The sequence below is a fragment of the Heteronotia binoei genome, chromosome 20, assembly GCF_032191835.1.
Source record: "Heteronotia binoei isolate CCM8104 ecotype False Entrance Well chromosome 20, APGP_CSIRO_Hbin_v1, whole genome shotgun sequence".
NCBI lineage: Eukaryota > Metazoa > Chordata > Lepidosauria > Squamata > Gekkonidae > Heteronotia > Heteronotia binoei.
The window spans coordinates 38,088,505-38,110,135 of NC_083242.1; the positions used below are offsets into that span (position 1 = coordinate 38,088,505).

Sequence of the window (21,631 nt, forward strand, 5' to 3'; positions counted from 1 at the left end):
TTGGCAAAAGCCCCCTACAACGCAACACACATCTTGTGGCCGGTATCTCGGTGTGGGACGTCCACCCCTCCCTGCAAAGACGATTAAGACAGAGCGCTGCTTGGGCTTGCCACGGTGGAGACGGGGCTGGATAAAGACTCTCTCTCCCTTTTTTTCTTTTTTTAGAAGTAATAGCTGAAAGTTTTTTGTATGATTGGAAGTCCGTTTTCTAGGCACCTGTAACTCCTGCTCACCTGGCAAATCAAGTCACTTTAAAGTTAACAAGGAGCACTTGGGCATAACACCAGAAGAGCACTGCTGGATCAGGTCTGTGGTCCATCTAGTCCAGCGTCTTCCCTACCCTCCTCCACACACCCCAGCTGCCCTGGGGGGGGGCAACCAATGGGGCACAGAGGCCAAGGCCTTCCCCTGCTGCTTCCTAGTGCTGGAATTCAAAGGTTGACTGTCTCTGAACGTAAGAGAAGCCCTGCTGGATCAGGCCAGTGGTCCACCCAGTACAAGCTCTGTGGCCAAAACCTCTGGCTACAGAAGTTCCCTTCAGGCACCCCGCCCAGCAGCCACTGATGGACACTCTCTCGCCACAAATCCATCCAACCCCCTTGAAAAGCCGTCGCTACATCCACTTGTAGTGAACGCTGTAATTTAAATACTCGTTGAATAAAGATGTTTTTCCTTTTGCAACTGTGGCTTGTTGACTTCATTGGGTGTCCCTGGGGGGTCCTCATGTTGTGGGAGAGAGAGACAAAGCTAGCTGCTTTCTCAGCTCAATGCATAACTTCATAAACCTCCACCGTGTCCCCGTCCAGCTCATCTTTTCCGTACGCCAAAAAAGCATGCGGCTTTTTGGACACAGCTTGCAGGAGGGAGGTATGCCAAGCGTTCAGTCATCTTAGTTACCCTTTCTTACATTTTCTAGCTCTGGAATATCTTTGAGTTAACAACAACATCCAGTATCACACATGGGATTCCCAGCATGGTCACACCATTGATCTGCACAGGAGTATTACGATACTGGCTGTTTTCTGTTCCTTTCCTAATAATTATCAGCATGGAAACCAATACTCCCTCTAAGCTGTGGAGTTATGTGAGCAGAAACTCTACTTTGTGAGCTCCTGGCATTAAAGCTGGGAGAGAGCAATTTAGCTACTGCATAAATTAGTTTGCTCTGGAGCCATCCTTCCTGAATGAAGACAAAAATGTGTGAGCCAGAGGTTACAAAACCCTGTGAGCTAGCTCACACTAACTCAGCTTACAGGGAACACTGATGGTAACTATCCACTATGATCCTATGATCTCTTTCCCTTTCGTTAAATATTCTGATACATGCTTAAAGTTAGGATATTTGGCTCCCAGAACCTTCACTTGGTCCTGAATTACATTCAGCTTTATTTCCCACATTATTGACGGCTCTCACCCAGTTTAAAGAGATCCTCTTCACCATCCTGAATCAATTTCCTGTCATCTACTACCCTGCTCACCCCCTCCTTCCAGATCCTTTGTGAACAAACCAGAGGATCAGGCCCAATAGAGATCCCTGTGGGACCCCACTTCAAGAACTGACCAGTGGTTCCTACTCTTTAATTTTAATGATTTTTAATTAAGAACATAAGAGAAGCCAAGTTGGATCAGGCCAATGGCCCATCCAGTCCAATATATAAAAAAATTATATATATATATCACAGTATAATGGAACAATAAGAGCCCCATGGCGCAGAGTGGTAAAGCTGCAGTATTGCAGTCCAGCTCTCTGCTCCTGACCAATCCCGGTGGAAGCTGGTTTCAGGTAGCCAGCTCAGGAATGACTTAGCCTTCCATCCTTCCAAGGGGGGTAAAATGAGGACCCAGCTTGCTGGGAGGAAAGTGTAGATGACCGGGGAAGGCAAGGGAAAACCACCCTGTAAAAAGTGTGCCATGAAGCGACGTCACCCCAGAGTTGGAAGCGACTGGTGCCTGCCCAGGGGACCACCTTTATAATGGAACAGCTCAAGAGTTTGCTTTTACAACTGAATAGGATTGTATTCTTCTTACAGAGCTTTATTACACACCCCTCTCCCCTTTCCTTCTCTGCACGGTCTTCTACTGTTGCGACCAGCTTTCCACATTATAATGTGCTATGGCTGTAGTTTGGTGTCCTTGTCGTTCTCTAGTTCTGTAACATCCTAGTCCTATTGCGTTGTCCAGTGGAGGTGTTATTCTGTCTGAATGAATTTCTTATAAAACATTTTGTCATCCACTTTCAGCCTCGGGAAGAAAGGCAAGCTGCATCTAAGGCCAGACTTCCCTCGGCAGAAGCCGATCTGATTGCAGGCTTTGTTTTTCGAGGATGTGGAGGTGGCAGGCCAAGAAGAGGGGGCTATCCAGTTGCAACTGGCTGCTGGGCATGCATGTGCCAGGCGAGAGAGGAGCAGAGGTGGCTGCCCACTGCCCGTCTCTGCATGGCAACTCTGGACCTCCTTGGTGGTGTCCCCTCTGAATACTGACGATGGCCAGCCTGGCCTAGCTCCAAAAAGCCCGAGGCTTAGTGGGGCTATTCAGGCTGCTGGTGTGAAGTTAAGAAACGCAACACTCCTTAGATCTGCACTAGTCTAAAATAATCAGGGTGACATTTGCTACTTCTGACGATTTGAGGGACGAGCTGCACATACAGGGAAGCAGCCCAGCTGTTTCGCATTCCAGTTCCTGAAGAGCTCTTGAGTGCCCTGCCCTTCTGGCATGACAACGGGATTCGTTTTCCATTTTCCCTGCAGTCCCAGAACGTTCCTCTCCTGTCTCTTCAGCTGGACTCCGCTCGGCCCCCACAGAATGGGTGTGTGTGTGTGTGGGTGGGGGGGGGGGTGTACGCCCCACAATTCCCACAGTGAAAAATGCATTGCTTCCATTTCTCTCCATTCTCCCCACCATTCTATTAAGCCACCCACCCACCCCTTTGTCATTCAATTGTCCAACCAACTACTCTTCCTCCAAAATACACTAGAAGCAGGAAATCAGGTAATGTGCATTATTCGTCTGAAGGTTTTTAGCAACCTGCTCCTCAAAGGTTCCATCTGCCCAACTTTCTCGTCAGCTTAGAAGACGACGACTGCAGATTTATATCCTGCCCTTCTCTCTGAATCAGTCTCAGAGCGACTTACAATCTCCTTTCCCTTCCTCCCCCACGACAGACACCCTGTGAGGTGGGTGGGGCTGAGAGAGCTCTCTCAGAAGCTGCCCTTTCGAGGACAACTCCTGCCAGAGCTATGGCTGACCCAAGGCCATGCTAGCGGGTGCAAGTGGAGGAGTGGGGAATCCAACCCGGCTCTCCCAGATAAGAGAGCTCTGGCTGACCCGAGGCCATTCCAGCAGCTGCAAGTGGAGGAGTGGGGAATCCAACCCAGTTCTCCCAGATAACAGAGCTCTGGCTGACCCAAGGCCATTCCAGCAGCTGCAAGTGGAGGAGTGGGGAATCAAACCTGGTTCTCCCAGATAAGAGAGCTCTGGCTGACCCAAGGCCATTCCAGCAGCTGCAAGCGGAGGAGTGGGGAATCAAACCCGATTCTCCCAGATAAGAGAGCTCTGGCTGACCCAAGGCAATTCCAGCAGGTGCAGGTGGACGAGTGGGGAATCAAACCCGGTTCTCCCAGATAAGAGAGCTCTGCCTGACCCAAGGCCATTCCAGCAGGTGCAAGTGGAGGAGTGGGGAATCTAACCCGGTTCTCCCAGATAAGAGTCTGCACACTTAACCACTACACCAAACTGGCTCTCTTACAAGTGTTTTGTTACAGCACCCGTGCTCCTTTCTGCCCACTTTTTCCTTGGGGTGAGGGTCCTGATCATATAAGTGTCACCTGGCTGCAGCCTAGCTCTTTCTCCTGAGTTACGTTACATAAACCCTGGGCTAACGTTGGTGCGTCTGGATTCAATCTGCCAGGAAAGTCTGCACTTATCCACCAACAAGTGTTTCTCTGACCAGTTTTCTGTCGTCTTGTGAAAAGTGCCTTGTCCCAAGGGAAGCTTTCCAGCCAGCTCCGGCTCACAGCTGGCTGGGAACCTGAGATGCTGCTCAGGAGAAATACGAGGAGCTGGTCGTCTTCAAGCAGGGGCTGGACGAGCCCTGGTCAGGGATGCCCTGGGCTGATTCATACGCTGAGCAGAGGGTGTTGGACTAGATGGCCTCTACGGCCCCCTTCCAACGCTATGATTCTAACTCGGCCCCAGAGAAAGCCACAAAAGAAACAGAAGCAGCACAAGGCCTGTGACAATGTCAAACTCTGCCCATCCTTACAGCCGGGAAGTTCGCAGACAGAAATATTAGAAAAAAAAAGAAAATCCGGTTTAATTCTCCAAAAGGCTCATATGCAAATCGGAAGATCATATTGATACAAATACATAATCGAAGCTTCATTTGTAGGGAAGCAGGCGTTTAAAACAAAGCTCAGTGTGGTTGGGCTGACTTTGAAACTAACAGAGAAAACAGGCACTTGATACACAGAACAGCCACTTCACGGCTGGTGATCCGCATGCAGGACTCCTTTTAAAAAAGGTGGCTGTAATTGGACCTAGGAAGTTAATAAAGCAACAGCAACATTTGCTTCCTCCTTTGATTCATTAAAATGGGGATGGGGGAAGAAGGAAGCCCCAAAATCAGGTCTGAAATCGTGGTGTTTTTCAAGGAGCAAGTACCTCTTCAAGTATCCCTTTACGTCTACAAGTGCCCGAAGGAGAGAAACAAGTCTTTTTTCAGAACCCAAAAGCTTGGGCTTTTGCCAGGTCCCCCGAGGTACCATTCCACAGCCAGAACCATTTGACACAACTGGCCCAAGCTGGAGTTTTGGGCAGACCATCCCATGAACAAAGAGGCTGCCATCTGGTGTGTGTGTGTGTGGGGGGGGGAAGCGGCTCCCAAAATGCCCTGGTTGCTTCTACTGCAACGACAACAAAAATACCTCCTCCAAAAACGAGTTAAAGCAAACAGGGAAAGAAATCAACACAGGTTTTATCGCTGTGGAAAGAATAAGTCCCCTTGCCTTCGAAACGGCCGAAGGTGCAGCGTGCCGCGCGAGGAAGAGTCTGAGAGGGTGCGTCAAAGCACTTGTGTGTCCAGGCGACGGACCTCCTTGACCACGAGGTCGATGTTTATGATGGGGTTGAAGTACAATGCCCAGTAGAAGAGGCAGTTGCAGAGGAACTGAGGGATGAAGGGCCAGAAAATGGCTACCAGGAGTCCCTGGGTGGACACCTTCCAGAAGTGGTTCCACATCCGGTGAGGGAGAGTCCTGGGGAAGGAAGGAAGGCAGGAGGGAGAGAAAGAGAGAGAGCGCACAGAGGGCACATTCACATCAGATCCATGCCGAGTCCTCTACAGGCCTTGCAGAAGCCAAGCTCACCTTTGCTGTTCCGTCGGGAGCGTTTCCCTGCTTTGCCCAAACCGCTCCCCTTTATGGGGAGCACATTAAGCTTGCCCCGAAGCGGCCCTGCTGTAAACCCACAGCTCTGAAGCGTCTTTTCCTTCCTTCCTTGGGTGGGAGGGACTAGGAGCTTGGCAGATAGGCAAGGAAAGGAAGTTGTTTCAAAGAGTTGCCCTTTTGGTCTACGGTAGAAGAGTCCCACAGACCAACAGCGAGAGTTCCAGGGCGCAGCTTCCAGGAGGCCTTTGCCAAAAGGAGCCTCTGTTCTTCACAAATGGTCTCATTAGTCTAAGGGGCTGTTGGAATGCCAAGCTAGGAAAGGCAGGAACAACTCTTGCAGACTAAGCTCTGCGTGGGCCAGGGCCTTCTCAGTGGCAGCACCAATGCCACGGAATGCTCTCCCGGAGGCCGTAAGAACCCTGCGGGATCTCTCCCAATTCTGCAGGGCCTGTAAAACTGAACTTTTCCGAGAGGCCTAATAACAACTAAGTGGAAGAAGGCTGCCACTCTGTGCTGCTGAGCAATACCATCAGAAGGGACCACGAACAGATCGACAGAAGAACTACGTCACCATCGTAATCTGACTTGCCTGTACCGAAATTCTTGAATAGCACCAAGTATGTAGTTTTAAAGCTGCTTAAGTTTTATTGTTTTTAAAACTGTAACTGGAAACCGTTTTTAACATGACCGTTAGCCGCCCTGAGTCTGCTCACGGAGAGGGCGGGATATAAATCTAAGGCAAATAAATAAATAAACGTTCAGAAAAAGGTCCTTCCTTTGACAAAAGCAAAAATGCCACTGAAAACAAAGGCAAAACAGCTTGTCTAATAGTTCACCCCTTCCGTTACGGTTCTCTAAAGGACTTTAGAAAAAACCCAAAAACTAACTTAGTTGCTCCTCTGGAATAGAAACCAGGCCTGAAGGAGAGAGCCACCTGGTAGCGGCAGCAAGACCCACCTGGCCAGACGGCTTTTTAACCAGGTCGCCCAACGGGAAACCTTCCGTGGGCAAAGCGGGTGCTCAGATGCTGAGCCCCAGGCTGATAAGAACAGCAAGTCCCTATTCAACAGCCGCACACTTGGCAAATGGGGTGTGTTTGGGGGGGGGGGGGGAGGAGGAGAGAAACTGTGTTGCAGAAAACATGCAGACTCTGGGAGACAGAGCTGGGAAAGGTGCCCAGTGGAGTGCTTCTCTCCCCCTGTGCTCTTGACCTTTGAGCAGAGCTGCGAGGGCACGCAGAGAACAACCCTTCGGCCACAGGCCACTCGAGTTTGCTGCGCAGGTCTGCTACAAGGCCAGGCCAATGCGCCACTGCCTTTGTTTCATGCATGGCCACTGCAGAGAGCCAGTTTGGTGTAGTGGTGAAGTGCGCGGACTCTTATCTGGGACAACTCCTCCACTTGCACCTGCTGGAATGGCCTTGGGTCAGCCAGAGCTCGTGTAGGAGTTGTTCTTGAAAGGGCAGCTGCTGTGAGAGTCCTCTCAGCCCCACCCACTTCACAGGGTGTCTGTTGTGGGGGGAGAAGATAAAGGAGATGGTGAGCCACTCTGAGACTGATTCAGAGAGAATCAGACAGGCTCCTGAAAGTCTCCCCTCGCAACTCAGATGTGTAACATCCCAGCGATGGCAGAAACTGAGGTCTTGGAAAGCACTTGAAGATGAAGGGCTTTTGCCTGAGAGACAACACAGCTGCCCACCCAGTGCTTTTAGAAAGTGGGGGGGGGGGGCGCTATGGGCCGTCGGAAGCTTGGTTTTTAAAAACATTGCTTTGGCAGTTGCCATCACCACAGTGCAAGGATCTTCACTGTGGGACTGAAGATGCGGACGCCATTTTGCGTCTCCTGTGGGGGTCGTTTTGTGGCTATGCCCCCCCATGCTGTGCCAGAATTCCAAAGCTGCCCACAGGCTTAGAGAGGGCCAGGGAACCCTGTTGTAGAGGGAAGAGAAGGCTTGCCTCCGTGTGGAAAGAGGGCCCTTTCTTGGGGAACAAAACTGTGCCTTCGCCCTCATTCCAGGTCTCCATCTACGTTTCCTCCCCCGTGCTTCCTATCCCCCCCCCGACACCAACCAAATAGGACTTACTTCAGTTCCCTTCTCGACCAGAGCCTCCAAAAGGAGAAGAGCTCCAGGACAGAGAGCAGCATGGCGTTGACGATGATGAAGCGGGACGTCCAGTAGTGCACCTCCAGCCAGTCCCAGGCAAACTCGGCCACCAGCTGGTAGGGCAGGAAGACGTACTTGACCAGGAACTCCCGCCACTGCTTCCAAGCGGGTTCCTTCGGGTCCTAGAGAGACAGAATTCATCACAAAGAACAAAGCCCAACACAGAGCACAGTTCTTCTTCTAATGGCGCCATCAGCTTGTTGGTGCTGAGTTAGGGGGGGCCTCACAACTTGCCCAGCTACAATCCAGCGTTTAAGCAACCCCTCCAGCCTCTTCTCCCCAACAACCAAGAAATTCCCCCCACCAGCCCACTAGGGAACAGCCTGAAGAAGATAGAAGATACTGGATTTATACCCTGCCCTATGCTCTGAATCTCAGAGTGGCTTATAATCTCTTTTACCTTCCCCCCCACAACAGGTAGGTGGGGCTGAGAGAGCTTACAGTAGCTGCCCTTTCAAGGAAATCTCTGCAAGAGCTCTGGCTGACCCAAGGCCATTCCGGCAGCTGCAAGTGGAGGAGTGGGGAATCAAACCCGGTTCTCCCAGATAAGAGAGCTATGGCTGACCCAAGGCCATTCCAGCAGCTGCAGGTGGAGGAGTGGGGAATCAAATCCGGTTCTCCCAGATAAGAGAGCTCTGGCTGATTCAAGGCCATTCCAGCAGCTGCAAGTGGAGGAGTGGGGAATCCAACCCGGTTCTCCCAGATAAGAGAGCTCTGGCTGACCCAAGGCCATTCCAGAAGCTGCAGGTGGAGGAGTGGGGAATCAAACCCGGTTCTCCCAGATAAGAGAGCTATGGCTGACCCACGGCCATTCCGGCAGCTGCAAGTGGAGGAGTGGGGAATCCAACCCGGTTCTCCCAGATAAGAGAGCTATGGCTGACCCACGGCCATTCCGGCAGCTGCAAGTGGAGGAGTGGGGAATCAAACCCGGTTCTCCCAGATAAGAGAGCTATGGCTGACCCACGGCCATTCCAGCAGCTGCAAGTGGAGGAGTGGGGAATCAAACCCGGTTCTCCCAGAACCGCACTTAACCACTACATCAAACTGAAGGTGCAGGGTGCTTTAGAACAGGAAGGCCAAAGGTGGTCCATCAGATAGGAAAACCACCGGGCAGCTTCAGGGCAATCCTTCACCTTACAGCACATCACAGACTCCGTATTGCTCAGATTCCAAGACTTCTGTTCCCGCAGAGTCAAAGAGTCCATCCTCTCTGTGCAGCTCTGACCTGGGTTGGCCCAGACTAACTCCGACTCGCCAGATGGCAGAAACTAAGCAGGACTGGCCCAAATTGGTATTTGGCTGGGAGACAACCAAGGAAGTCCAAGGTCGCTACGCAGAGGCAAGGCCAAGAGACAAAACGCGCAGGTGCAAGCTGCTCGCCGGCTAAGCTTACTTTTAGCCCGCAAGAAGGGGGGAGCGAGTGAGCGAGCGAGCGGAGCGCCGCTGCTAAAAGCAGCAGCAGGCAGGCAAGCGGAGGACCTGGGGGGCGGGACACCGCAGCGGGGGGTAGGGCGGGAGGCCGCACCAGCAGCCCGAATGGGGGAAGGAGGCAAGCTAAGCACTTGCCTGGGGCACCGAAGGGGGGGGGAGAGCCCAATTTGCCGCCCCCCGCCTCTTGCTGCTCTTGGTCTAGTTTGCTTAGTGGGAGGCCCGGCCCTGGGTCCAAAACAACACAACAAAGTTGGAGTCCAGGGGCATCTTTAAAGCCCATCAAGTTCTATTTTGGATATCAGGTTTTGTGTTCATGGACACTTCAGAAACATGCACGCACACACGCACACAAAAGCTACCCAGAAATAAACTTTGTTGGTCTTAAAGGAGCTCTGGACTCAGACTTCATACCCAAGTCTGTGTCTCTGGGAAAAGCAAGAGAACCCCTAAAAGCTGTTCCAGAAAGACTGGAAAGCTTCATTCTCTTCCCTGATGGTGCTGGGCAGGCCACTGCTGGTTTTCCTGTTCCTGAGCCTCACACCAGCCACTCAAGCATCCCAAGCGACGCCGTCCCTTCTAAACACCCCTCCTGCTTGCTTCTGTCTCAGGACGGCTGAGTCCTCTGTCAGGTCCTGAACACTCACCAGCAATTTGGCCAGAACGTCCTCGAGGTCCCCTTCTTCGTCCTGCTGCTGCTGCTGCTCTGGGCAGATGGTGTGGAGGAACGGGAGGAAAAGGTCCGTGTAATCGAAGAGGTACAGGTAGAGCAGAGTGAGCCGCGGGGAGCTCTTCAAGGCGTAGAGCAGGAAGACAGACTTGCTGGGGTGGACAGCCTGAAAGCCGACAAGAGAACAAAACACAGAGTTCTATCAATACGCTGTGGCTAATAGCCACTGAGAGGCCTCTGCTCCAGATGTTTCTCCAATCCGCTCTGGAAGCTGGCAGCCATCACCACCTCCTGTGGCAGTGAATTCCATGTGCTAACCACCCTTTGGGTGAAGAAGTCCTATTATCCATTCTAACCCGACTGCTCAGCAATTCATTGAGTGCCCGCGAGTTCTCGTATTGTGAGAAAGGGAGAAAAGTCCTCCTTTCTTTGCCTTCTCTATCCCGTGCATAATCTTGTAAACCACGATCATGTCACCCCTCAGTCGATGTTCTCCAAGCTATTCTTCGTGGCTCTTACGTTAAGCAAGTTTGGGTCACCCCGTTATACAGCAAAGAATATGCAAAAACTTTTTTGAAAATCTACTCCTTGATTAGGGTTTGTAGAGTCTTTCGGGATCAAGTGCCGTGTTCTACTGGAGAAAGTTTTCTCTATGCACAGCAGCCAAGAAGGTCTGAGCGCCTGCTCCGGCTGCAACGCCACTGAGGACGTTCTCCGCAGCTGAGAACGAAACGTCTGGAAGGAAAACTTTCTCCAGTAGAACACGGCACTTGAGCCCGAAAGACTCTACAAACCCTAATGATGTTACCAGCCGTGAAAACCTGAAATCTTTGATACTCCTTGATTTCTTGCCAATCACGCAGGCTCCTTCATAGGAAGCGGACCACCAGGTGACGCTTTGAAGTCTGAGCCACGCGAACCCAGTCTGGTGCGAAGGAAGCTCTGAGCTTCTTCTGCTTTGCCGCTTCAGACCAGGGAAAGCAAGTCCGGGGGACGCACCATGACTGGCAGAAGGAGAAAGAGGGACAGGTCTGGCCCAGGAGCACCACCTACCCTGAAACGAACACGCAGCTCCAGCCAATTTCGGCAGGGCTGTGTGAGTCACTGGGGTGTGTGTGTGTGCTTTCGATTCCACACACACACACACACACATCCCAGCGCTCTCTAATGCTTCAGGCAGCGTTGCCATCTTTAACTTCACCTTCAAACTCAAACATGGGGAGCGAAGAGAGAATGAAACGCTATTAAATTCAACTGCCGATATCAAATCACATTAAAACAGCCCAGAGACGCTTGCGGAGAAAATCCTGTTCGTGGCGGGAAGGAGCAGGGGTGACTCTTGCTGACCCCTCCATCAAACTGCTTTGAGCCGGGGGCTGGCATGGCCTGCACAGATGGGACCAGGGAAGGTTTAGCCAGAAACTGTGCTGAGGTTACTGGGTCACCAGCTTGTGCTGGTTTTTAAAAGCCACCTACCAAGGGCACGTGTGAGTTACGGGCGTGTTCCGCTTTCATTGCTGGGCTGTTTTCCCCACCGAGAATGGTCCCAGAGAGCTGCTATTTGCACAGCGCGGGGGTGGGGTGGGGGGGATGTACCAGTGCCATGTCTGTATCATCTTTCCCAGGAGAACAAACAGTGATTCCTAGAGTTATTCTGGATGGGGAAAGTAGTGAGACAGGGAGTTTCACCCCACGCTCCTGATCCAAATGGGACACCCATGCCTGTTCCACCTGGCCTTTGGTTGAGGCAGTGGGCAACCTATTCCATTAGGTGACCTTCCCTTGTTGGGACATCGTGCTTTACAGATTATGGTGCTGTCCTATTTATTATCACCATCATTTGTTCTGGACCGAAAACTGCTGTATCCTGTGAAATGTGCCCTTCCGGTCTGAGGATGCACCTTTTTGTTTTATTGTTCTATTGTTTGATTTACTCACTTTAATGTATTGTTTTGAATTTAAACGGTAGGTTTTTTATTGTTCAGTTTATGTTGTGATCCACCCTGAGCCCATTATGGGGCAGGGCGGAATAGACGCCTAGTAAAATACAAAATAAAATAAATAAAGAGAACACTGGGAATTCCCCACATGGAGCTTTCTCCGGTGAGGCTGTAAGGCAGTGAGGGCCAGAGCCCCTTTCCTCCTTGGATCTGCCCCCAAGGCAGAGGGAGCTCTAGCTGGAAAGCCTTGGGCAAGGGGCTTGGGTGCACGGCCGGCTTACCTTGTATTCCCACAGGTTCTGTGGCGGCTTCACCCCCAGCGCCTTCACCCGCTCCAGCTCTGCCACGATGGCCTTTCTGTGGCTGCTGTTCTCAATGTGGAATGGAGCCCGGGCAAAATCCTCATCCGTCAGCGTCAGGAGGAGCCTGGAACACCAACCGCTCCCGTGAGAGAAGAAACACTCCCCTGCCAGGCTTTGCACAGCACTGAGCAGCCAGAAACTGGGAATCGCACAGCAGGGAAGCATCGGGCTCCCCAGGACGGCCACGTGAGCAGCAGCAGAAGGAGACGACTGGAGATTTATACCCCGCCCTTCTCTCAGTATCAGAGACTGAGAGCGGCTCACAATCTCCTTTCCCTTCCTCCCCCACAACAGACACCCTGGGAGGTGGATGGGGCTGAGAGGGCTCTCACAGCAGCTGCCCTTTCAAGGACAACCTCTGCCAGAGCTATGGCTGGCCATGCTAGCAGGTGCAAGTGGAGGAGTGGGGAATCAAACCCGGTTCTCCCAGATAAGAGAGCTCTGGCTGACCCAAGGCCATTCCAGCAGCTGCAAGTGGAGGAGTGGGGAATCCAACCCGGTTCTCCCAGATAAGAGAGCTCTGGCTGACCCAAGGCCATTCCAGCAGGTGCAAGTGGAGGAGTGGGGAATCAAACCCGGTTCTCCCAGATAAGAGAGCTCTGGCTGACCCAAGGCCATTCCAGCAGGTGCAAGTGGAGGAGAGGGGAATCCAACACGGTTCTCCCAGATAAGAGAGGTATGGCTGACCCAAGGCCATTCCAGCAGCTGCAAGTGGAGGAGTGGGGAATCCAACCCGGTTCTCCCAGATAAGAGAGCTATGGCTGACCCAAGGCCATTCCAGCAGCTGCAAGTGGAGGAGTGGGGAATCCAACCCGGTTCTCCCAGATAAGAGAGCTATGGCTGACCCAAGGCCATTCCAGCAGCTGTGAGTGGAGGAGTGGGGAATCCAACCCGGTTCTCCCAGATAAGAGAGCTATGGCTGACCCAAGGCCAGCAAATGGCAATCATAGCAGCTGCCTTTTCAAGGACAACTCCTGCCAGAGCTACGGCTGACCCAAGGCCATGCCAGCAGCTGTGAGTAGAGGAGTGGGGAATCAAACCCGGTTCTCCCAGATAAGAGTCCGCACACTTAACCACTACACCAAACTGGCAGTCACCTACCTCCAACCACATTTTAAAAATCTGACATGTTCCTAGTTAGTAAGGCTGACCAGCAGGGGCTTCTTGTGAATGGGGAAACTATTTGTGGAAACTTCCTTTCAAAACAAACACGTTTGCCCCAATGTTTGCATGACCCAAGGGACACACAACCTCTGAGAAGCGGTTCCCTGCAGCAGTTACGCAGGGGCATCAGCAGCCCCTTCCTCACCTGCCGTTGACTCTTTCCAGCAGGAACCTCTCCTGGTAGAGGGCGGCCCAGGGCCCCAGCTGGCCCAGCCAGTGCGTCACCTCTTCGGCCCCCCACCTGGCCACCGGCTTGTGGACAAGGAGGTCGTCCTCCAGCTCTCTGCTGCTCCAGTGGTAGCCGAGCAAGACCACCTGCGGAAGAACCCACAGAGGGAGGGGCGTGAACACAGGCCTTCCCTCACAGGCCCTTCCTGCCACCTTCCCAACCAATCAGAGTCTACAAGGTGGTGAATGCAAAAAAACACTGAAACATTTAAGCAATTAAAACTACAGTTCAAACGATAAAATAATTCCGTTAAAAACATGGAAACAAGCAAGACTAGTAGGAGGGCCAGTAATAGTTATGGAGGGGGGGGGGGGTAGTATACACCAGATGAAGCAAAGAAGTCTCCCCCCGCTGGTGAAAGATGCCAACAGAGGAAGGCAATCCAATCTCCCTGGGGAGGGAAGTCCAAAGGGCTGCGGGGGGTGGAGGGGAGAGAGGGACTGCAGAGCAGAGCAGCTCAGCAGAGCGCAGAGAAAACAACTGAAGAAGAGCTGGTTTTCACACCCCGCTTTTCTATACCCCAGGAAGTCTCCAAGCAGCTCCTTCCCTTCCTCCCCCCACAACAGACACCCTGTGAGGTAGGTGGAGCTGAGAGAGAACAGCTCTGAGAGAACTTGTGACTGGTCTAAGGTCACCCAGCTGGCTTCACACGAAAAAGAGGATCTTGGATTTATACCCCACCCTTTACTACCTGAAGGAGCACCAGTGTGGCTTACAATCTCCTCCCCCTTCCCCTCCCCACAACAGACACCCTGTGAGGTAGGTGGGACTGAGAGCGTTCTGAGAGAACCGCTCTTGAGCAAAGCAGCCCCTGAGAGAGTTACGACTGACCCAAGGTCACCCAGCAGCTGCAAGTGGAGGAGTGGGGAATCAAATCTGGTTCTCCCAAATAAGAATCCATGGACTTAACCGCTACACCAAACTGGAGAGGCCAACCACACTGCCTCTCACCTTCGGGCAAATCTTCGTAGTCTCAACTGGCCCAAAGTCGCAGGTACAAGTCCCTGACAACGATGTTTCAAACCTGTAGTTAAGTAACACTCTACTAATTTCCTTAATATTATTGCCATTGCTAAGGAGTGCTTCATTGTCTCCAGCATATTCACATATCCACTACTGTATTGTTACATGCATTTATATATGTATTTACATACATTTCCTTTACTCAGGTCTGTGCTAACTTATGAACTACAACATCAACATTCACTAACCTTTATACAGATTCATTATATTTTCTAGATGGATGACTGTAGAATAGTACAGTATCGGTAACAGTCATAAGAGGCCATAACACAGGGTAACTTTGGTGGGAATCAGGGGCTTAATTTTGTCTCCTTGGTAAAGGAAGAGAGGGATCAACTGAAAACGTTTGCAGTGTTGGAATGTGGCCTTGGAGAAAAGCGGCACTGTGGTCTGGGAACTAATTCAAAGACTTTTGAGCAGGGAATGGTTAGACTGGAGAAGTGGTGAGCCGTTAATCTGTAACCTATATTTGGACTGCACCTTTCACTGATCGTCAGTCTGGCAAGACTAGCAGTCTTGCGCTTCCCTGCTACAACTGTTTGCTACCTGCTTCTTCGTTAAAAGCTTCTTTTGTGTTTACTCAAGAAGCCTTGTGATAGATTCCGGGCAAAACCTTCCACAAAGCACATGACTTCCTTAAGTCACATCATACATTGCAGGAGGAAAAGCTTTGAGCAGGGACAGGGAGGAATACGCCTTTGAGCCAAAGGCCTGGAAATCACCACCACCTGGGAGCTGAAGCCCCCCAACCCCAGCCGTGTTTAGTAGCCTGGCTCACATCTTCCAGTGAAAAGAGCCTGGAAGGAGGGCTGGGCTCTTGGAAGCCCCTCCCTTTAGCTTGGGGGTGGCTAGCATTGGGAAAGAATAGAGAAGGTAGAGAAAGAAGTCCTTTTCTCCCTTTCTCACCATACAAGAACTCATGGGCACTCAATGAAATTGCTGAGCAGTCGGGTTAGAATGGATAAAAGGAAGTCCTTCACCCAAAGGGTGATTAACACGTGGAATTCACTGCCACAGGACGTGGTGGCGACTACAAGCATAGACAGCTTCAAGAGGGGATTGGATAAACATACGGAGCAGAGGTCCATCAGTGGCCATTAGCCACAGCTTATCGTTGGAACTCTCTGGGGCAGTGAAGCTCTGTATTCTCGGTGCTTTTGTGGGGGGGGGGCACAGTGAGAGGACTTCTAGTGTCTTGGCCCCACTGGTGGACCTCCTGATGCCACTTGGGGTTTTTTGCCATTGTGTGACACAGAGTGTTGGACTGGATGGGTCATTGGCCTGATCCAACACGGCTTCTCTTCTGTTCTTATGTCTGGGGCAGTGATGCTCTGTCTTCTTGGTGCTTGGGGGAGTAACAGAGGGAGGGCTTCTAGTGTCCTGGCCCCACTGGGGGACCTCCTGATGGCACCTGAGTTTTTTGGCCACTGTGTGACACAGAGTCATTGGCCTGATCCAATATGGCTTCTCTTATGTTCTTAGGTTGGGGGCAGGGATGCTCTGTATTCTTGGTTCTTGGGGGGGGGGGCAACAGTGGGAGGGCTTCTAGTGTCCTGGCCCCACTGGTGGACCTCCTGATGGCACCTGGTTTTTTGGCCACTGTGTGACACAGAGTGTTGGACTGGAGGGGCCATTGGCCTGATCCAACATGACTTCTCTTATGTTCTTAGGTCGGGGGCAGGGATGCTCTGTATTCTTGGTTCTTGGGGGGGCAACAGTGGGAAGGCTTCTAGTGTCCTGGCCCCACGGATGGACCTCCTGATGGCACCTGGTTTTTTGGCCACTGTGTGACACAGAGTGTTGGACTGGAGGGGCCATTGGCCTGATCCAACATGGCTTCTCTTATGTTCTTAGGTCGGGGGCAGGGATGCTCTGTCTTCTTGGTGCTGTGGGGGGGCACAGTGGGAGGGCTTCTAGTGTCCTGGGCCCACTGGTGGACCTCCTGATGGCACCTGGGGTTTTTGGCCACTGCGTGACACAGACTGGAGGGGCCATCGGCCTAATCCAACAGGGCTTCTCTTATGTTCTTATGTAAAGAAAAAGGTGGCCCATGAGAGGTGAAAGGCCAGCAAAGAGGCCCAAGCTCTACCTTCCATGAGGAGGGGACTCGAGGAAGGGCATGAGTGTGGCCCACAAAAGTCTGATCCTTCTCTGTTTTTGGTGGCTTCACCTGCCACTGAACGTTCTCTCCCCAGTACCCTGCCCTCCTCTTCTGACAGCAGGCAGGGGGGCGCCGCCTCCAAGGGGACACGTACCGCCACGCAACTTAAAGCCGTCAGGACTCCGGAGAAGAAGCCCCTTCCTCGAGGGTCAGTCCTCCCCGCGTTTGGGACTGCAGATGCCTGGTCATTCCCGTACTTCTGAAATGCTGCCAGGCTCCGGGAGATGTCGGCGTTTTGCTGGATGTCGTCTTTCCGCTGTTCTGTGGCGTCTGGGAACAGCTTCTCGATGGCGTCTCTGCAGAGGGAAGAGCGGCTCAGCAAGACACCTTCCAAGAGGATCGCGATCGCTGAGGCTGGAAGACATGCCGTCTCTGCTGGAGAGCTCCTTTGCATGCCCTGGCAGGAGAGCCAGCGGGGGGTGGGGGGTTGGTGTCTGAAGGGCAGAAATGGGGAACCCTTGCCCCAAATTTCCACTGATCCAAGAAACTTGTTGGGCAATCTCTTGGCAGCCATTGAGGGCACGCCAAGCGTTCCTTCTGGGCTCTTCTGATGACAGGACAAAGAGGAGCCTTGCATGTCCCGGGCGGGGGGGAGCACGGCCACCTCCAATCCAAAGGGACTGCGTAGCCAATGACATTCCCTGACCTGATCCCCCTGGCTCATGGAAAGCTAAGCAGGGCCACACTTGCATGGGAGACCCCCAAGGAAGCCCAGGGTTGCAAGAGCAAACCACCTCTGAAAACCACCTTGCACTGAAAATTCTGTGGTGTTGCCATTTGTGGGCTGCAACCTGACGGCACTTCCCACTCCCTCCAGTAGGTGGCATGAGAGACCTCTGTGCCTGAGACCCTGGAGAGCGGCTGCCAGTCCGAGCAGACAAGACTGAGTCAGTCTACAGCCGCTTCCTGTGTTGTTCTGCTAACAGCTGGGTCCAGGAACACCTTAAAGACCACGATTATTTGTGGGGGACAGAAGCTTTTGAGAGTGAGAGCTCCCTTTGTCAGAGTTCAGAACCATTGAGGCTCATACTGCAAACATCTCATTGGGCTCTAAGGTCCTAGAGCTCGTTGGGCTCTAAAGGTTGAATCTAACTGTTCAACTACAGACCAAGACAGCTGCCCTCTGGCACTACCATCCTGTCAGACTTTCTCAGCCCACAACAGCCTGGACAGACAGGCAGGCCAGCTCTGATGCTCCCACGAGCCAGAAAAAGAAATATGCAGTGCTTCAAACGTGGAAGTAGGAAGTGAAGAACATCTAAGGGGCCCAAACAACAGGGGGGGGGGAATGGAGAAGACTGAAAATTCAAGAGCCAGCAGTGTGAGCTCTGAGTCACCTGGGGAACAGCAGGCTAGAAACATTTCAGGTGAACAAGCAAAGCCCATGGTGGCCCATCGTGCCCCCGCAATCACCTGAGGAGGATGTTGACTTTTGGGAACCCTTCCCAGTTCTGCCGGCACTCCGGGCACTCGTTTTTCTTGGAGGAGGCCCACCACAAGGCCAGGCAGTGCCTGCAGAAGCTATGCCCGCAGTTCAAGGTGGTCGGGTTGATCAGAATGTCATAGCAGCAGTGGCAGCAGAACTCGCTCACGGAAATCTCCCGGCTGAAAACCGGAGCAGCTGCTGCCACCTCCTGCTTCTCCACTCCACGTTGCGGTTCTGCACCGTCCTCCATGTTCTGTCTTGAAGCAGACTGGGCAAAGGCCTCTCAGATCATGCAGCAGGTGACCAGTTCTGGAAACAGCAGGAAAAAGTGACTCAGCTTCTCCGTGAGACGACACAAGACAACACAAGACAGATCCCTCCCCAGGGGAAGACAGAAAGAACCAGCATATTTCCTGCCTCCAGGCACCATGGTAGGAGAGTTCCCAAACATTCCAAAATGTCCTCCTCCACTTCTGAAGTGAAAACCTTCAACAGTCAACACTCAGTTTTCCTACCGAGACAAACAACCTATTTGCATACCTGCAGTCAAGTCAGAATCACACGCATCTCTGGCCTGAAGAAAATGCAATCTAAGAAAAAGAGAAAACAAGCCATTTACAACAGGGGTCCCCAACCCCCAGGCCAGGGACCGGTACCGGGCCGCAACCTCTTTGAAACGGGCTGCGCAACCTCGCCGCCCCCCCCCCATGCGGCCTCACCGCCCCCCCGCGGTGCCTCCTCTTCCCCATTTTCACCATTTTAAGGCCGGGGAAGGGAAGAAGGCAAGGGCAGTATTGCTGACTGCTGCTGTGGCGACTTTCCAACCCATCAGCTGATTGGTGGGGGGTTCAGCCTGGGAGGTGCTTCACGGCCCCTTCCTCGGCCTTAAAATGGTGAAAACGGGGGGGGGGGAGGTGGCGGCGAGGCTGCGGAGGGGGCGGCAAAGGAGGGAGGAGGAAATGGGGGAGGACAATGGGAGGAGGCGAGGCTGCGCGGGGGCGGCGGAGGGAGGAGGTAACAGGGGGAGGAAAACGGGAGGAGGTGGTGAGGCTGTGCAGGGGGGCGATGAGGCTGCATGGGGGGTGAGGGAGGGAAGAGGAAACACTGCAGAGAATTGGGTGCCCCCACCCTGCCGGCCCTGGGGCCATAGTTGGCTGGTCCCCAGGGCCAAAAAGGTTGGGGACCACTGATTTACAACACATGAACTGAAAGACCCCACAAAAACACCAAGAGGTGACAAACACCACCTCTCTGCAAGCTGACAAAGACTTCAATGCATTTTGGAGCATGTAAATTGCTCTTCAAAGGCTGAACAACCTAAGCAATAACAATGTAATTAAGTATAAAAACTGTTTATGCCCTTAGGGCCAGAGTCTAAGGGCTCCTATATAAGGGAAACGCCCAAGCATGTTGAATGCATTTATTACAAATCTGTTTTTTTCTCCCAGTGGGTTTTATATACTCATGGAAAACAATGCTTTACTGTTTCATTGGGTAGTATGTTCCCACCCTTTCCATACAGAGTATTTACAATGCACTCATGAAGTGAGCAAATGGCAAAATCCTCAGATGTGCACACTAATGAGGCTGGCACCATTGGGTATACCTTATACACCACAGAGATAAGAAGAAATTTATTTTAAACAAGAGATGGTGGGATGCAGAATATCATTCCCTGCTGCTATAGAAACCTCACTAGTCACCTCCAGAAGTCCACGGCTGAGCAGCAGCTACCCATTAAGTCCAAGGGAAAACATGCTGCTTTGTGTTGCCTAGTTAATATCGCCTCCATGTTCAGGGGCAATGTACTATTGAATGTCGCAGTGCCAGGGACTACTGAGGGCAGCTGCCTAGACAGGCCCTTACTCTGATTCATCAGAGCTCTTCTTACGAATACCTGAGAGAGGTTTCACAAGCTGATGTGGCTTGCAAGAGCCTCCACGCTTTTTGCTTTAAACAAAAATAAGCTGAGAAATTCCAGGAACCCTGAACCATAATTTTAAAAAGACTCTCAAGCAGGATAGGTAGATTTGAGGCCAGGAGTCCCTTCGAGCTCAACTGCTTCCAACAGACAACAATGCCTGCCAAAGGGAGCTGGAGCTCACACTCTGGAACTTTGGCTGCTCTCTAGGTGGTGCTGGACTCGCACTGAGCTCTTTGACAGCAGGCTAACCCTTGGCTGCTCTCTGACCGTATCTTCAATCGAGACAGAGTGTCAAGAGCTTCCAGGACACAGGCCTGTCAAAGCCCTGCTCAGGCCAGAGTGCAAGAAGGATCAGGGAGAACGAATCCTATTCACAAAAAGGTGCAGTCCCCTTTCCTGCCCTCCTTGGGGCGCCTTTGGCCCTTCCCTTCAGGTATTACTCTCCCCCTCCTCCACCCCACCGGCTCAGCTCCCTCCCAGCCAGGCTTGACAGCAGAGGGAGCCTAAAGGGCTTTCCCCCTTCACGTGTCTAGCACCTCGTCTGAACCGGGCTGACACCCGTGCACAGCCTCCAGGCGCCTCCTAGAACTGTCACAGCCCCCCTCCTCGAAGGAGAAAGCTCGTGGGCCTCAGCCAGCGCCTTCTTCCAGCCAGACTTCCCCCTCCCTGAGAAGCTGCATTTCTGCTTGCAGGGGGTTCTGCCCCGGGGGGTGGGGGGAAGAAGAGCCTTCAGTCTGGGACAGCCCCCCCCCATGCCACCCTGCAGCGCAGCCTCGTCCCAGCCGGGCCCCCTGTGCGACCCCCGCCCCACTCCGGCGCTCCCTGGACCCCGACCCGGCAGCAGCGGCAGCGGCGACATCTCCCTTCCCTCGGTCAAGCCCCGCCGGCATCTACTTCCGGCCGCGCCTGCGCACTGACGCCACCAGCCCGCCCTCTTCTACAGGCGACCATAGAGCGAAACGGCCGAGCGGCACACTTCCGGTTCTGGAGGCGAAGGAGGGGCCATAGAGGTGGAGGACCGCGGGAGCTAGAGCGGCCCTCCCAGGCCTTCCAAGTCGCAAAAGGGATTTTTGCAGCCCAGAGAAGCGATTTTGGCTTCAGCTCCTCCTTCCTTCCTCCCTTGGCATTGCTCTCCAGGAGGGCGGGGGATTGCCACGTGGGGTTGCCAATCCCCAGTGGGGGGCAGGAGATCCCCCGGTTTGGAGGCCCTCCCCCTCACTCCAAGGTCATCAGAAAGCGGGGGGGGGAGGAAATCTCTGCTGGGTACACCATTATTCCCTATGGAGGCAGACTCCCATAGGGTATAATGGAGAATTGATCAGCGGGTATCTGGGGCTCAGGGGGGGCTGTTTTTTGAGATAGAGGCACCACATTTTCAGCATAGCATCCAGTGCCTCTCCCCAAAAGACCCTCCAAGTTTCAAAAAGATTGGAGCAGGAGGTCCACTTCTGCGAGCCCCAAAAGAAGGTGCCCCTATCCTTCATTATTTCCAGTGGAGGGAAGGCATTTAAAAGGTATGCGGTCCCTTTAAATGTGATGGCCAGAACTCCCTTGGGAGTTCAATTGTGCCTGTCACAACCTTGCTCCTGGCTCCACCCTCAAAGTCTCCTGGCTCCACCCCCAAAGTCCCCAGGTATTTATTGAATTGGACCTGGCAATGCTGGCCAAGCAGCACATTGCCAACTCTGGGTGGAGCCTGAGGCAGGAACTCAGTTCTGGATGTGATCGCAGGGCTGCCAACCTCCAGGTGGCACCT

General features: G+C 52.8%; 1 protein-coding gene across 1 annotated transcript; it reads right to left on the reverse strand.

Annotated features, from left to right (window-relative positions):
• Window positions 1-4,285: 4,285 nt before the first annotated feature.
• Window positions 4,286-20,783, reverse strand: BFAR (bifunctional apoptosis regulator). Its single transcript, XM_060260859.1, has 9 exons — window positions 20,710-20,783; window positions 18,492-18,541; window positions 17,939-18,260; window positions 16,620-16,821; window positions 13,258-13,427; window positions 11,868-12,012; window positions 9,624-9,812; window positions 7,468-7,670; window positions 4,286-5,252 (listed from the first exon to the last, which is right to left on the reverse strand). The coding sequence occupies exons 3-9, from the start codon at window positions 18,199-18,201 to the stop codon at window positions 5,060-5,062; spliced, it is 1,365 nt and encodes a 454-aa protein (XP_060116842.1). The 5' UTR covers window positions 18,202-18,260; window positions 18,492-18,541; window positions 20,710-20,783; the 3' UTR covers window positions 4,286-5,059.
• Window positions 20,784-21,631: the final 848 nt, after the last annotated feature.